Source organism: Peromyscus maniculatus, chromosome 17, assembly GCF_049852395.1.
Source record: "Peromyscus maniculatus bairdii isolate BWxNUB_F1_BW_parent chromosome 17, HU_Pman_BW_mat_3.1, whole genome shotgun sequence".
Lineage (NCBI taxonomy): Eukaryota > Metazoa > Chordata > Mammalia > Rodentia > Cricetidae > Peromyscus > Peromyscus maniculatus.
This window is the reverse complement of record NC_134868.1, coordinates 53,639,372-53,656,187: the sequence shown is the minus strand read 5'-3', so window position 1 is coordinate 53,656,187 and position 16,816 is coordinate 53,639,372. Positions and strand designations below refer to the sequence as shown.

At 40.7% G+C, this 16,816-nt stretch overlaps 1 protein-coding gene across 2 annotated transcripts in view; it reads right to left on the bottom strand.

Annotated features, from left to right (window-relative positions):
• Window positions 1-16,816, bottom strand: part of Csmd1 (CUB and Sushi multiple domains 1) — a 1,611,441-nt gene that overhangs the window by 1,283,369 nt on the left and 311,256 nt on the right. For both annotated transcript variants that reach the window (XM_042262873.2, XM_042262874.2), the window contains exon 2: window positions 8,173-8,389. In XM_042262873.2, coding sequence (XP_042118807.2) covers window positions 8,173-8,389 — 217 coding nt within the window. The remainder of the gene's footprint in view (window positions 1-8,172; window positions 8,390-16,816) is intronic.

The window sequence follows — 16,816 nt, the reverse complement described above, 5'->3', positions numbered from 1 at the left end:
ATTAAAATAGTTTAGCCAAATAACTGGTATTCTGAATTTTTGGAAATTATTCAGAAACCCAAGACTCAACCAAAGGAAAAAAATACTTCATGGCAGATGATACCCAGCCAATAGTGTACAGAGATTTAACTCTGTTAGCCATTATGGCTTTGCAAATAAAAACCATAGGAAAAGAAGACTCCAGTGTGCACTGACTAAGATTGAGGAGACTAGGTACAGCACATCTTCAGTGACTAAGTAATTTGGCTTCCTCACTACATGTGGGATGGAGAATTGGTGAAAGCCCATGGGAATCAGGCCAGTTACTGCTTCAAAGTCCAACATGATCCTTCTGTCCTGCATATTCCATGATTAAATATGAATAGTCGCCAAAGATGACTTAGAGAAAGATTGTAGCATTGTGTGAAAGATAAGACACATTATATATGTCTGTGTGTGTATATATATATATATATATATATATATATATATATATATATGAAATGTTCTAATGGAACCCATTATGTTGAACAATTAATATGTGCTAATAAGTTGCCAGTATAAACCCTGGATACAAATGACCACAGGAGTGTCATTTATGGTGGGTGAAACCAAGTAGAACAAATTAAAACAAGTGTTCATTAAACAAATGTGACCTAGCCCTGTGAGGGTGAAAAGGGCAAAGATGAAGCCAAGTCATGACTGCCAGTGGAAGAAGTAGAAGAAATGGGATAGGTGTGTTATTTTAGCTTTTATCTGAACAACCGACCATGCCATTTCTTCTTGTTTTATCTTTTCTTTTTCCCCTTCCCTTCCCTTCCCTTCCCTTCCCTTCCCTTCCCTTCCCTTCCCTCCCCTCCCCTCCCCTCCCCTCCCCTCCCCTCCCCTCCCCTCCCCTCCCCTCCCCTCCCCTTCCCTTCCCTTCCCTTCTCTTCTCTTCTCCCCTCCCTTCTTCTCCTCTTTCCTCCTTCTCCTCTTTCCTCCTCTCCTCTCTTCCTCAGTTCTTTCTTTCCTTTCTCCCTCCCTGCACCCCCTTCCTTCCATCCTGTCTCTATCCTTTTCTTTGATAGGATGTTACTCTATAGCTCAGGTTAGTTTCAAGCTTTCAGTCTTCCTGCCTGGGCCTCCACAGTGCCAAGCTACAAGAATGCATTCCAACTTCTGACATATGACTTTATTTATAATAACTCTAAACAATTCAAGTCGATCAATAGAGATCATAAATGCATCCATTGCCTCGAAAAAAAGTAAAGAAAAATGAGTGGGCTATAAGGATACATGAGGACATTGGTATAAGTGAGAAAAATATCAGTTAGGGTAATGTTTCATGGTCATATACAAAAACACATTACATTTTAATTTGTAACATATATCTTTCAATTTTTACTAATTATAATTTAAAATGTGAAGATTGCAATCCAAAGATTAATTTGTCAACTTAGTTTTCAAAATCATTACCAGGCACTTGTATATAGAAAGCAAGAAGTCATCTGGTGTGTTTTCGGAATTGTTGATGATAGTACAATCAGGGACCTGTAGGAAGGGCTGTTGTTATCAGAGGAGAGGCCATGAGTTGAATTTAAGGTCTGGGAAGCTTCTGCCTTTAAAAGGTTGTGTTAGAAGACATTTTGAAGCCATTGATGTCTATAGCTCCACTTTCTTACTATGCACCAGTTTTCATTCTTTTTACCCTCTGACTCACCCTTCATACTAAACATGTACTAGAGACAGTTATACAATCACATATATGTATTATATATACATGTGCATGTATATATATGTTAAATGTATATGTAATATATATGTGTGTGCATACATATACGCATACTGACTGGTAAAAGAATTACAGAGGTTTGTTACACAATATATGGAGTTACATGCTGACCAAACAATAGTTGTATCCTTGTGGTTTATGCAGCCTTTGAAGTTGGGGCTTTGGGGTGAAAATAAGGTTATGAAAAAAATAATAAAACCTCCTCTGCACCAATGCAGCAGCGAGACAAGGTCAACAGGAAGGAGCCAGGGGCACAGAGCCAAGAAAACCAGCCACCTACACATGAAAGGGGAGAGAAGGCAGGCAGGTTTCGAGCTGAGGAAATTCACTCAAGGTAGTCCCTCCCTCCTACTCAGCTGTGCTCTTCAGACCAATGCAACCTCAGAGGAGTCCTGAATGTCTCGTTAGCTCAACCCTGTTCCTCAATGCAATCTCAGAGAAGTCTTGAATGTCTCATTGACTGAGCCCTGTTTCCCAAGCCAAGGGCAGTTTTCTGAGCCCATGTTAATTATTCTTTCAGATGCTGTGAGTTAAGCCAGGAGAGACACAGCTAGAGGGAAACTGAGCTAGGCATCTGCTTCTCTAATTATTTTTAGTATATTCAGATGGAATATAGTATATTTCCTATAAAGGAGAGGGAAGGCATTTATTATGGGAAAATGGAATTGTTTCACATTTTAAATTTAAAAGTATATGACTTAAAAGGAGACAAACAATATCTTTGTATACAGCATTAATTATTTTGAAAATTATTTTGGAATTTTTCAATGAAAATTGAAAATTCACCATACTCACAGTATTCTCAGCCCTCAGCTAAATGAGAAAGGGTAGGAATTGGCTTTGTCAATCAATGTTCAAAATGAGGAAAGAAAAAAGATGATCTCAAACAGAAAAAAAATCAATCATTCAACTAGAAATATGGTCATCCACATAAAACTCCTTCAAAATCCGGTAAATCCATTTATAGCTCATATAGCTTATTAATATGGATAGTTTCCCAGTAAGCTATTTTAACAAACTATTTTTACAGATCCCCTACCTTGAAGAATAAAAGTCAATTAATGCCATTCTGACTTTTTGACACTTTCTCTTCCTTTTTCCCAGAAACCAAGGACTAAAAATATGATAATTTTATTGCCGTTTGAAAGAGAATGTAAAAACGATTCAGGAAGAACTTTCACTACGCCTAGAGCTGTGGACAGCCTGCTGTCTAATATTACTTTAACTAAGCAAAGATGTGCTGCATTTAACTAAGCATACAAATGTTATGCTGCATTTGTTTAATTACGTAAAGATGTGTTGCTGTTTAGCCTTGCCTGCCTAAGGCACTGGACTGGTCTAATAAAAAGCTGAATGGCCAATAGCTAGGCAGTAGAGAAATAGATGGACCTGGTTAGCAGAGAGAATATATAGGAGGAAAAAAGAGAAGAGAGTAGAAGAGAGGAGAGAACAAGGGAGAAAGAGAGGAAGACTCCCCGGGCCAGCCAGCATCAGACAGACAGACACAGCAAACTGACAGCACTGTTGTTCACAGCTTTCACTCAACACTTCTGACTTCTTCTTCTTCTTTTTTTTTTTCAAGACAGGGTTTCTCTGTGTAGCTTTTTGCCTTTCCTGGAACTCACACTGTAGCCCAGGCTGGCCTCGAACTCACAGAGATTCGCCTGGCTCTGCCTCCTGAGTGCTGGGATTAAAGGCGTGCGCCATGACTGCCAGGCTCCAATTCTGACTTTTGTTTTTTTTCATTTTATAATTTAATTTAATTTTACATATCAGCCATGGATTCCCCCGTCCTCCCTCTTCCTACCCCTCCCCCCAATCCACCCCCCATTCCCGTCTCCTCCAGGGCAAGGACTCCCCTGGGGATTCAGCTTATGGCAGATAATTCTGTGGCCTGTGAGGACTCTCATACACACTGTAGGTAATTTATCAGCATTGATGATTTGTGCCTGCCAGATTCCACTAAACTCCACCACCTAGCTCTGACAACCAGAAATGTGTTAGACTTTACCATATCTCTCTTGGGGCGTGTGTAGAGAGGCAAAGAAAGAGGGGAGAAGGAAGGGAACAGAGGGGAAGGGTTGGGAAGAGAGGAAGAGAGGAGCTGCATAATGAGATACTGTTTCAATAAAAAAAGAATATATATATATATATATTTGAACAAAATGTTCAAAATGTTTAACACACACACACACACACACACACACACACACACATATATATATATATATATATATATATATATATATATATATATATATATATATATATATATTTAGTTAGACTTCAGCTTGACTATATATTAATATGATTGGGTAGAAGGATGGCAAAGGATCTTAGACATTTATGTCAAAGCCCCAATTCCATACTTAATGTCTCTAGTATAGTTGGTATTGTCCTATCCCAAGCAGTCAGATATGCCATCCTTCCCAGTTTTATGTGATTCTGGGGACTGAACATAGGCCTCAGGTACATTAAAGAACACTCTGCCAACTGAGTTTCATCTCCAGCTCCCAACAATGTTTAGGTGACTGTGAGCTGAAGGCTGAGAGACTTGGAGCTGAGAGACAGCTTCGCTGTCAGGAGCTCTGCAGCTGTTACCTCCCGGGGCTACCAGACTTGTTAGTCTGGGCTCCTTCACCCGGTAATCTCCTGACATTAAGATCATCCTCTTCAGTTCCTGACCTTGTGGCTGTCCAAGAGTGGCAGGTGTCAGGGTCTACCTCTGGAACTAGCATGAGGCCAGCACCTTCGTGTAGCATCCACAGCAGCTCAAACCACGGCTACCCAAGCATCAATCCAGGCGTCAGTCACCACTGCAGCTAAAAATAGTGCAATACTTTGATTTTTATCTGACCGTTGGTTCACAAATTGCTCCCTCCAGACTTCATAATGACAATCGGGGCAGGAAGACAGAAGTTCTGCCAAGCTATAGCACTAATCTAATGTACGCATTGTGCGGCTGAGCCCTTTCCAGGCCCTTGGACTTAAATTCTTTCACACTATCATCTGCATAGTCAGCACTAACAAGCAGGGTTCTCGGTGATTAATGTGCTCAAGCATGGCATCCCAGGTTTGAATAATTAGAAAAACTGTAATATTTTAACAATATGAATTCAAGATTTCCTGATCCTAATGTTCCAACACTAACTTTTCTCTCTCATTATTATGATCATTGAAGAAAATCAGGGTTAATCTTCTATGAGCTAGAGAGGGCAAAGGAGTTTTAAACGCTGTGGCTTTTCCCTTGGTCTCATAAAACAATGACTACTTCATTCTCTCCTATTTTGGACTCCAGTTTTCCTTTGGAGATTCCGATGGATTTCTGTCCAGCTTCTGATATTACTATGGAATTATGGTTGAAAATCAATGACAAACTTCAAGTGTTTTCAGATTTGGGACAAATCAATAGTGCATCAAAGTCAGAGAGCCCATTCTAGGTGCCAATGACCATGGGAGACAGTGCCCCTGTGCCCATAAAGGGAATGTAGCTCACTTCACTTTCCTTTACCTCAACAGAGACCCAAGTGAGTGGCCCTAATCACACATTGTGGGACAGAATCACCCAACAAAGATTGCCAAGCCATCTAGAGGCTGACACCACTCAGCACATGAGAAAGCCTACTAATGTCATCTGGGTGGACCTCACAGGTGTATGTTGCACATAGAAAGTGAGGAAATTGGAGGTCAGAGATCAGCTTGTGGGAATCAGTTTTTGCCTTCTACCATGTGGGATCCAGAGACTGGACTCAAGTTACCAGGCTTGGGGGCAAGCATCTTTACTCACAGAGCCATCTTGGTGGCCCTAATATTTCAAAGATATTTTAAAATACTTTTTAAATGCAGTAAAGTATGTATTCCTGAGTTGTATTCAAATTACAGGGCAACTAATAACTCTAAGCTGAAAGCCCTATGTTTTCTTAGTTGGAGAATTAATATATACCTAAAGTTTATTCAGAAAAAAATATCCCTGTTATGACAAAGAAGAGAAGCTTCCTTTGTTCTTTAGAACGAAATGTTCAAAATGTTTAACAAAACAACTGCTAGGTTTTTGTCACTGCATATTTGGCGAAAGAGCAAACAGCCTTTGTACAGCTTTAAGTGCTATTGGCTAATTGTCTTTGAGAGACAAAGATGTGATGCAAAGGAGAAAAGGTTCATTGGTTTCAGGACCCCCCTCCCCAACTGGCAATACTTTGATACTCTTTGTAACTATCTTTCCCATCAACTATGGCTGAATAATGAAAGAGAAGCACCCTCTCCTTTGTTTGCCCTGAGACACTCACGTTCCCATAAGGCATATGGGTAAAAATGAACAACACCAGAGTAGGACAGCTTTTGGTGTGTTTGGCCCGTTTATGTTTTGATACCTAGAAAAATCTTCAAAGAGACTGCACATAGGCCTCTAGGGTTGGAGCAGAAGGAAGAACTAAAGCTCTGCAGCGTCTGGACAAAAGCAGCATCCAGCCTTCAGAACACGCTCAGGTGCAAGTGTGACCACCGTGACCACCGTGCAACTCCAACTCCGGGGCGACATAAAGAGACTGAGGAAGGGTAGGGCACAGTCTCCTTCTCCCCTCTCCCCTAGCCCAGCTGTAAATGCCCGCGAGCGGAAGGACTATGGCAACTTTGCCTGTCACTTCGTGGATAATTATGCAGCTCCCTGAGCACAGATTCTATTTGTGTACCACTCAATGGAGCCTCATTGCAAAATGTAAGAAGCTTAACCATATTTATATCAGTATTCCCATCACTGCTCCCGTTACAACAGTGAGCAGAACAAGAAAAATATTCTAGACTTTATTAACATAAAATGATATCAATATCACCACCAGAACCTAAGAGAATAACAAATTGTTGAAAACTGTGAGACAGGTGTCAATCAAATTAACACACAGAATATATTTCCTCTATGTAAAAGAAATGTAGAAAAATATTAAAAGGAAGAAAATAGAGGTATCTGAGTACATATTGAGTAAGCATTGTAATGGAAATGGAAAGAATTAATTTTCTCACAGTCGTGTATGCTGATATTTTGAATGAACAGCACCCCCAATTCCTCTTCTTCTAAGTAATTTTGCTATCATTGCTCTTCCAACACACTAAGAGACTCAACACTTGTAGGTTATAGACAAGTGAATAGCTAATATTTAAGAGGGAAGAATGGATGTCAGGACATTTCACATCTGGTGAATTGAAACTGTGTAAGCAGATACAGTGTCTATACTCCTGTAACAGGACCATGCACTCTAAGGAAGAGAAAGAAAATTCACCTAACTCATTAAAAACTAGGGACAGCCGCTGTACTATCTATGACAGAAATTTTTAAAGGCAGGGAAGTGATATCTCCAATGGCAAAAAACCAAACCAAACCAAAAATAGAAGCCATGTTATACCTGAAAACAGCATACAAAGTATATTTGAAACTAATTGTGTTGAACAGTTGAACACGTTAACTGTATATTTTGTACTGATTTAAATCTCTCAGCTAGTTACACAAGAAAATTTCCAGTGACGGTTGCTTGCATTCCACAAAGATATGGCTAATTTTTTTTTTTTTTTTAAGGTGGATGAGTGTCTCTGCTGGCCAAGATATCAATACCATTTCATTGACATCAGCAGCCTCATTCCTTCTGCCTATGTCAATCACGTTATAAAACTCTAGGTAGTGAACACAATCCAATTAATGGAGAACATAAAATCAGGAGGATAAAGGTTTGGTTAGCCTTAAATATGTATATTGCACTGTTGACTGGGCTGCACAAATAGCTAGGAGGCAGAGTTCTTACCTAGCATATAAGAGATCCTGGGTTTGACCATAACATAGCAATAAAAAGTATTCAATAAATATTTTCTAAATGTAGTTAAGAAAAATCTGACTTTTCCCCAAAGGGATATCATCTTTCCTTTACCAATTAAGAATTGAAATGCAATATGAAAATCATACCGGTAAATGTTTCCATGTGGTAGAGATCGCACATAGAAAAGGTAAAGCTATAATAAATAGAAATGAGGAATTGTCCCAACCACAGTTTTCCAGAGTTCAATATTGCTAAGAGTTCCCAGTCACCCTTCCCTCTCAGAGTGGATAGGTTGTTTTGTTGCTATTTCAGCTTAGCCTTTCATTTAATTTTTTTTATTTCTCCTTGAAAACCACAGTTATTTAAAAATAACAGCCCATTGTGACTTTATTAATTGCCTTGATAATATTGCTGAACAGATCATGATCAATCTGAAAACTGTGTTCAATAATAAGTTTGCAAGATAGAAATGAATGTTGACCATGTGACACAGTCTCCTGTTTCTTTATAGTAGATTATATTTTCTGGCAAAAGAGTATGAATATAATTATAATCATCTTTAAGAATGGAATAACCAATCTTGCCACTACTCTATGATCGAAAAAGTTGGCAGTTTACCTCACTTTCAAGTTCCCTTGTTGGGGCTGTCCATCGTAAACTGATAAGATGTCAAAGTCCTCCTCTAGAGCAAAGGTATGAAAGGACAGTTGTATCCGGTTGCGCTCCCCAGTGATAATGATCCAGGTGCAGTTGGCATAGTTGGGATATCCATGAGGAAAGCCAGGGCTCTCGATGGTGCCATTGGGTCCCTGGACCAGGCCACCACAGTTCTGACCTGGGCATAAAAACACAAAATAGTATGTTAGTAATCATCAAGCTATAGTTATAAAAATGCCCCAGCCATTTTGACGAAAACTTTAATGACATATTATGGGGCCTTGTGCATGAATATTAAACACTAATTTTTATTAGAGGCTCAAGGATGGCGTGAGAATAACAGAAGGTTAAATGGAAGAGAATCACAGAATCACATTTGGGAACTCACACCAGAAGCTTCATTTTTAGACTATAGAGAAACACATTTTCTACCAATGATCTCTTTGGAATGCTGAAATCCTTTTGTCCATCAATTCTTTGTTAGAGACTTTAAATCACAGGGAAAATCAACATTCTTACTGTTTCTGTAATGCACTCAGGTTCAATAGAGCTAAATGACTTTGGCATGTGGTAACAGGGATAGGAAGCACCATGGTTATCTTTCCCAGATGGATCTGAGCCTGTTCTGTGTTAACAGGAGTGTTATAATACAGAAGGATGCAAGGCCATAGAGTTTATCTGCTGGAAAATAGAAGGCATGAAACAAGCTAGTTTGAGAAGAAAATAGTAGCATAGCTCAGGAATGAACACAAGGATATCCCCACAAACAGTGTTCTCCTTATACAGGTGGGACATCCTGCATAGACAAAGGAAAACACTGTGCCAGAGCGCTGGAGTAACTAAAGATAATCTTTGGGAATACAGCAGTGCAGAAAACACCCATATCTTCCCAGGTAGATAACGATGTCATCCTATGTTTCATAAATCCTGCATTCAACATCACTCCCAGGGAGAACAGAGATGACAGTGTCACCTAAGAGGAATTTGACGATGAGAAAATGTTTGGTGTCATGCACTTCTCCCTCAGCAAGACTAGGAAATAGGGGGAGAGTGGGAGATGGACTTGTTGCTCTTTGCCTCTGTTTCTGAGGAGTGTGTGTGTGTGTGTGTGTGTGTGTGTGTGTGTGTGTGTGTGTGTGTGTGTGTACGTGTTACTGATTCTACCTCAGGGACTCTCTTGATATAGTCATATCCCTGACCTAGTTCCACACACCAATCCTCTGCAATGTACTGCAGTCAGGCTTTCTTTGAGGAGCCAGCTGCTATAAAGATCTTACCTGGAAGATTAGTAACAGCCTCAAGTACAGTCCTCTGATCCCCTTCCTCATTAGACATCCAGAAGCTCCTTTCTTTCCATTCCCAACCTAATACCTCTTCCTGCTGTTCTGGTCCTTCCTGCCTCATCTTGGCTAAAAGACCTCCCACTGAGACCCTTCCTCCATATCCCTCCCACCTCACTGCTTTACCTAGACACACCTCCAGTGAAAACTCCCTAGTCCTAATGTGATTAGCTTTTCCTCAACCCAGTTATCTTTAACCATCTACCTGATTGGAAAATCCAACAGTCAGATGAATCAGTGTAAAAGGGCAGCCATTAAGGCGTGGCAAGGCCAACTTCTCTCTCTGGCCCTCTGCATTGGGTCCCAACATAAAAACATCCCTTTTAGTGAATGCCAGTATCTAATTGGTTTGGAGATAGCCATGGAATTTCTGGATTCTTTGCAGCCTTTCCTTCCATCTCAACTGGACCATTTCCCACCAACATTTTGTGAATTCTTCCATGACGACTGTAGTGGAAGTTTCCAAGGAACCTGGGCTTGCTCTGATTATGCCATGTTGTCTAAGTATTTGAATACAAGTATTATCCCAGCTTTCTTTGTTGTACTGCAAACAGAGAATTATTTCCAACTACATTTTAGACTTAAAAAAATCACCATAGTAGGTCTCAGTGAGCTCAAATCTTTCATGGTAATATTATCAAATGATTGTGGGAGTTTGCTCAATCTTAATAAAAAAAAAGATTTAATGAAAGGGATTTATGAGTTTAAAACCAAAGAACTAATAAGAAGACCATTTTCCACTAAATTTAAGTCTAACAATAATACTGTAACAAGTGGATATTAAAGCTGTGGGGATTTGAAAGGGCTTTAAAGGAAACAGCTTCTCTGGTTTATCTAGCAATTCTTACTTCAAAAAAAAAGTGAAGACTTGATTATAAATTGGAGAAAAGAAAAAAGAAATTCAACAGAAAATGTCAGCTGGAAAGAAGTCACTGTTAGACACCCATCATGTCGCACCAGGTTCCCAGACACAAAGCGTTCCTAGGAAAGAACATTCAGTCAGCCTTCAGGGTACCAATTAGTACAGTGCATTTTGCAGGGTGAGTCGTGTTTGATCAGTAGACAGACCTTTCCAGGGGCTCTGACAGAAACTTCAAGAACAGCTCAAGAGTTCTCAACAGAGAGACTATCATCCCTGGCTGTACTTTGTAATCAACCAAGAGGTTTTCAAAGTCCCCATTCCTAAGATGGACTCTAGTTTAGTGGAGCAGGCTAAGACTATCCAGGGAGATCTTGAGAAAGAATAAAATGGACATCATGCACTCTTCACTATTATATCTGATTAGAATGTTGCAGTCATTAAAATGGGATTTGATTGATTCCAGTTAAAATAAGTTGTCAGCATAACAGAAGAGAAAGATCCCCAAACCCTTCCAGTTACCAATTCCAGACATAAAACAAAGTCAATGCTTTGCACTGGTAATAGGATGGGCTTTATTAGAGCTGGTATGAGGATAGAACTTTCAACTAGATGTCCAACTGTTTAAAACAAATATTGATTCCAATCCCATAAAATATACAAGTTCAATCCCCGTGGAATAGTGGCCTAAACATAAAATAATAGTTTCCAAAAGGCAATAATGTAAAAATAAATCTTCATAGCTCTGTGCATTTTTAATATGAAATACAAAAATTAACCATCATAGAAACAATTGGAAAGGCTATCCAAAACAGGAAGATATTTGCAGTCTATATTTATAAAAATAGATATATGAATAAAGTCCCAGATGAAATGCATTCACAGGTTATTAAGAAAGGGACATGCTGGGTGGTGGTGGCGCATGCCTTTAATCCCAGCACTCGGAAGGCAGAGGCAGGCAGATCTCTGTGAGTTCAAGGCCAGCCTGGCCTCGTGAGTTCCAGTGAACCAAGTGAGTTCCAGAAGGCGCAAAGCTACACAGAGAAACCCTGTCTCGATAAACAAAGAAAAAAAGGGACAACATTATAGACACACAACCCATCTCTAGCTCATGCTTCCTAAGGACAGAGGCAATGTAACCAGCCTCATGCTCCTTCATTCATACCATTCCTGATCTGGTAGAATGTATCTCTACATCAATGAACCAAAATAAGTCTTCCCTCCCCCCTCCCTTCTTCACATTGCTCTTCTACAGCCCTCCTTGCTTCTTTCCACACGTTGCTTTTTTAGCCACTCCCTCCTTCCCACATTGCTTCATTCAGTTAACTCCTTCTATGAGGAAAGAGATAAATACAGAACACTGGTGCCAAGGACAGGGTTGCTTCTTTATTTAAGCCTGGGTGTATGTGCTATAAACCTTGGGTGCTGCTTTTTTTTGGATATTGTAGAAGTATTGGGAGCTCCAGGTTAGAGAAAGCCTCGATTACAGGAAAAATAAAATAAAATAAAATAAATAAATAAATAAATAAATAAATAAATAAATAAATAAATAAGAACTCAACCAGCCATTGCAGTACTAGTTGCTGACACCACACTGCAGATGAGTGGAGGGCAGGCTTGTAAGGTTTGTAGGGCAAGCGTGAGCTAGGGGTAGGTAGTAGGGCTCTGCCAGGAACTAGCTTAGAGGCCATTTAAGTTCTGTTTTAATAGGCAATTATAATTGTCTGGCTGTATTCTGCATGTCCCGAGAAATAGAAACTGAATTATAGAGTAATAGAATAATTCATGTAGTAAAAGAATTTCAAGACATTGCAGCATTCAGGTTGTTGCATGCTTACTGCTCTCTGTTCTTAGTCAGGTTTCCAGTGAGACATAGCAGCAAATAGAACAGAAAAGTCTGAAAAACGCTGCAGTTTGGTGGAAAGGGATATGAGCTGGTCTAAAGTTGTAGATAAAGAGGGTGTAGACAATGTACCTGTCATGCAACCAGTGAGGAAGCTCAGTCTTCACACGAAAGCAATGGGAAAAGTGCTTTGGGGACATAAATCCACCCATCAAGGGTCCAGACTAATAAGAATGCCAATCCATTTGAAGGAAAGATTGGACTGAGAATATCACCAGACTCGTTTCCCTCTCAAACAGCCACCTATGGAAATAGTTCCCTAGGTTCAGACCCACTGGCCTCCACAGTGCACCCACACACACACACTAGCCGCTGAAGCTGTGGTACAGGTGGAGCAAGCTACTTCTTGAGCTGGGCACATAATACACATGATACTGCTTGTGTAGGCAGACAAAATTAAAGAGTGATAGGGTCATGGAGGCTTGACCCAAGGTTCCAGAAAACTCTCAAGGCTGAGCTGTGAATGGCAGAGTTAGGTTCCTTGCAAAGTCCTGAGAAGGGGTTACATGAAGTAGTAAAGATGACCCATAAGTCAGAAATGAAATTCACTTACTGTCCCAATACCAAGGGTGATGAGTGCTGTCACATGACTGTCCTTCCTACCACACTGGTACTCAAACCACAGAAGTGAGATTCATTTGTTCCTGAAGAATTTGTTGTCCTAAGCTGCCTGCTGAGCCATTGACACTGAGGAGTAAGGCAGTCATTCATCTGTATCAAGAGACCAGAGTCCGAATGGGGTTCCTAGGGGTTCTTATGCTTTAGGTACTGAGAAGGAGAGCAAGCCAGAATGGCACAGTTGGGGCCTGCAGTTAGAATTGGAATCTGTGATGAGTACTCTATTTGACCATGCATAGACAGCTTCCATCCTGGAAGATGCAGATTTATAACTCAGTAGGGCCTGGAACAACTCCCTGCTTTGAAAGCCATCCTCAGACTCAACAGTGCCATGGCACTGCCATGCTGAGGTGCCCAGGCCTTTGCTCTGAATGTAGTGGTATTTGGTCTGTTCTTCCCTGGAGCCCCAGTCTTTGCTTTTTAGATTACATTACTGCATACCTTTTTTTCTCCCCCTAGCATAAGGAATTTTTAGCTGTGATGTATTCTGGCTCACTTAAGCATTTGATGAACGAAGGAAGTCCAGACACATGGAGGCTCTCTTGGGTGTTAGAGGTAGTTCTGCTACCTCAGTTCTGTGCCTGACTCCCAATCTTACAGAGGGGCAAAGTGGATACAGCGTTCCAATACTCATATGTCAGAACCTGGAAGTTCTGTCTGATTTAATTATCACATAAACTTTGAAGTCGGAAACAAGCCAGCCTTTGATTCTTGAATTACATTCACTTTTATTTGGATAATGTTTTATGATAAGAAGATATGCTATGGGAAAATACACTTCTGAGAAGAAATATCTGACCAATAAGAATCCCCGAACATGGAATTTGGTTGAGCAATTACAGAAAGACCCGGTTCACATTGGTTAGCATTTAAAGAGCAACAAAAAAATGCCACCCCATGTTGACTGCTATTAAGGCACATGAGGAAGTACGAACAGAGCCATCAAGAACAACTCAGACCTAAACAGACTGGGCAAAGAGGCAGCTGTCTTTTATTGGAGCGCCTATGAATGAAGCACATGATTGAAGGACAGCACTGCTAATAATCACCAAGAAGCACTCACGTCGGAGACAAACCTGGATTATCGTACAGGGTGTTTTCAAAACAACAGTTCAAGAGGAGGGGCAAACACAAATGTTTATCACTCTCAAAGACATTTTCCATTCATTGCAGACATCCATTCTATAAAAAAAAAAAAAAATCTTAATGTATGTTTTTCACATCCTCTATAAATTGACATGCATAGGGAAATTTACTCATTTTCTTTCAATCATACATTGACCTCCAGTGCGTGTGTGTGTGTGTGTGTGTGTGTGTGTGTGTGTGTGTGTGTGTAGTAGTAGTAGTAGTAGTAGCCAATCTGCTCCATATACCTGTGATCTGACTGCAGAATCACAACTGCCCCTTGCCATTGCAGATAATCTTGCACCAAGTATTCAAGAACACCAAACAGGCACTGTAATCTTAGATGAAATTTTCATTTCCTTGATTGACTAAAGGTCAGAATAGACTTCTACATGGCTAAAGAATCTTAAACATTGTAAGACCTCCCTCCCATTTTGGTAAAGGAAATGGGCTCCTGATCATACAAGTGGTTTTTGAAGCTGCAAGCAAACCAGGACTGCATTGACTCCAGTGTTGCCTTCCGCAGGTTCTTAGACTGTTTACGGGTCTGGGGCAGAAGACCAACTCTCGACAGGTACTGACTTGATGGCCTGTCCTGGGACTTTGGTTATGGTGTTTCACAATTAATATCTTCAGGTATTTTACAGAAACAGCCTGCCCTGAAAGAAGTTTGAAAAGTGTGGTATTTGTGTGTGTCACAAACAGCTGAATGTCAGACACAGCAGCCAAGAGCCCTTGACCACTTGGTTGAGTTTTAATCCCAACACTTGAAGGAGATTCCACTATTCAGAGCACAGTGAAAAGCCAAGTGTATAGGAACAAACAAAACCACTCAGGTAGCCCTGAAACTGTAAATAAACAATGGGATCGATTTTGATGGCTCCTACAGGGGGACAGAGATTTTTACAGAGCTATGTATATATGAAGAGAACCACCTGTCTTCCTCCACTGAGGTTGGTTCTTATAGCCACATGGAGGTTTTCTTTTATAGCTTCATAGAACCCACCCAGGTTGCTCCTGAATCAGGTCCTTTGTACTTGCTAAGCCAGCTCTCCCCAAAGCTTCCCCTCTAGACTATCCCCTACCCGATTCCTAGCCAGGAGCAAATTGGTTTGTCTCCATTCACAACACAACCGGTAGTCTAGTCCTACCCAATAACATACCTCCTACATTCCTGTTCCATTAGCTTGGCACATCTACAGCATGTTTACTCATTGCTGGTTGTTCAATTACTAATACAAAAACTCGTGAAGAGTGAAAACCCTGCCCACTTTACCTACTTTCTTGTTTCAGTCCATGAAGGCTCTGGGGGAGCTGGGCTGTGTTTGGGAGAGGGGTGGTAGCATTGGTCCAACCAAAATCTACACACAGAATGGGGGAAATACAAGAGAGCTTCCTGTTCACTACAACCAGGAGACAAGCTAACCATGAAGAATGAAAATATCATCATTCACCATCTCAAACAGGGCTCTCCTATAATCTCATCCACATTTAGTAGCTATTAGCAGCAGAACCATTGATAACTTCAAGCATTCCCTGCTTTAGGCAAAGTCAAGTTCATCTTGGTGTCTTGTCATTTTTATTCTGAATTCTGGAAGGAGGCCATGACCCAGGGCAAGGCAGGCCCAGAACAAAATAGCTGTTTTTCTATCTGTTGCCCCTGGGGAGGGCCTTCTCTCACTGTAACACCTGGATGTTTCCATGGAGATATTGCTATTACAGTGGTGATTAAGTCCCCCTGTGTGATTCCACTTTAAAGACCATAGTGTGGTCACCAGGAAGCTCTTTCTTTCACAGAACAAAAATGGGATTTGTTGTTAGCACACAGTGGAGCTCAATGAGCATACCTCTTATGCAGATCTGCCTCAGTTTTCATGCAGGGGTAGTGGGGATGATATAGTCTGTCTAGCTGCTGTGGTGGCTGGAGACACAGCTGGCTACAGAAAGGCAGACAATGGAAGGAGAATAGGTCCCATTATCTTATTTGAAGGAGGGTAATCAGCTGGAGAGTCTCCTGGTGTTTGGAGTTTCAGGGGAATGGCCTTGACTGTTGTCAGGTCCCATCTGCTGTCCTTCAGAAGTCTGGATGATGCTTCTGCCTGGAAGGGGATCTGGTAAGCACCCTGCACCCTTCAATCTCTCTATTGTCTTTGAAGTTCCAGACTGCAATGACCAGTTCTAAACTACCTGACTTGAAAGATCTTGAAATTCAATGACACTTGCTGGTTAATCACTAATCAGAACAAATCAACACAACAACAAAAACCCCCTTTCAAACCAGGATTCCCAGGCTTCCAACTGATGCCTTCTTCTAAAACAGTCAGAAAAGTCCATCTATATTCCAGGCTACAGGTTGCAGACTTTCCTGAAGCCTGTGCTGTGGGACACACTACAGACATCTTAAGTATCTCTCTCCAAGATAATAGAAGTCATATGGTGATGTAATATCAGGTAGTTACCTTCTAATGAAATACCCAGACATGAGATACACTGCTGTGAAGCAGAAAGTTAATGGAGTTGAAGATATGAGGTCACACACATGCAAGTACATAGGCAGCAGGAGAATTGAGAGGGGAAGCCCTTTCTAGTAGGACTCAAACCTCTCAACTTAGAAGCATAGAAGAGTTTTCCACTAAAAAAGCCTTTTATGCATTGTACCTCAAACCAAAGAGCAGATTATGACTTCTAAGGACAGGATGTCCCTCCTAGTAGTTTTAGCAAGGTGTTACCAAGCCAGATGAATTAAAAGGAAATAAGACA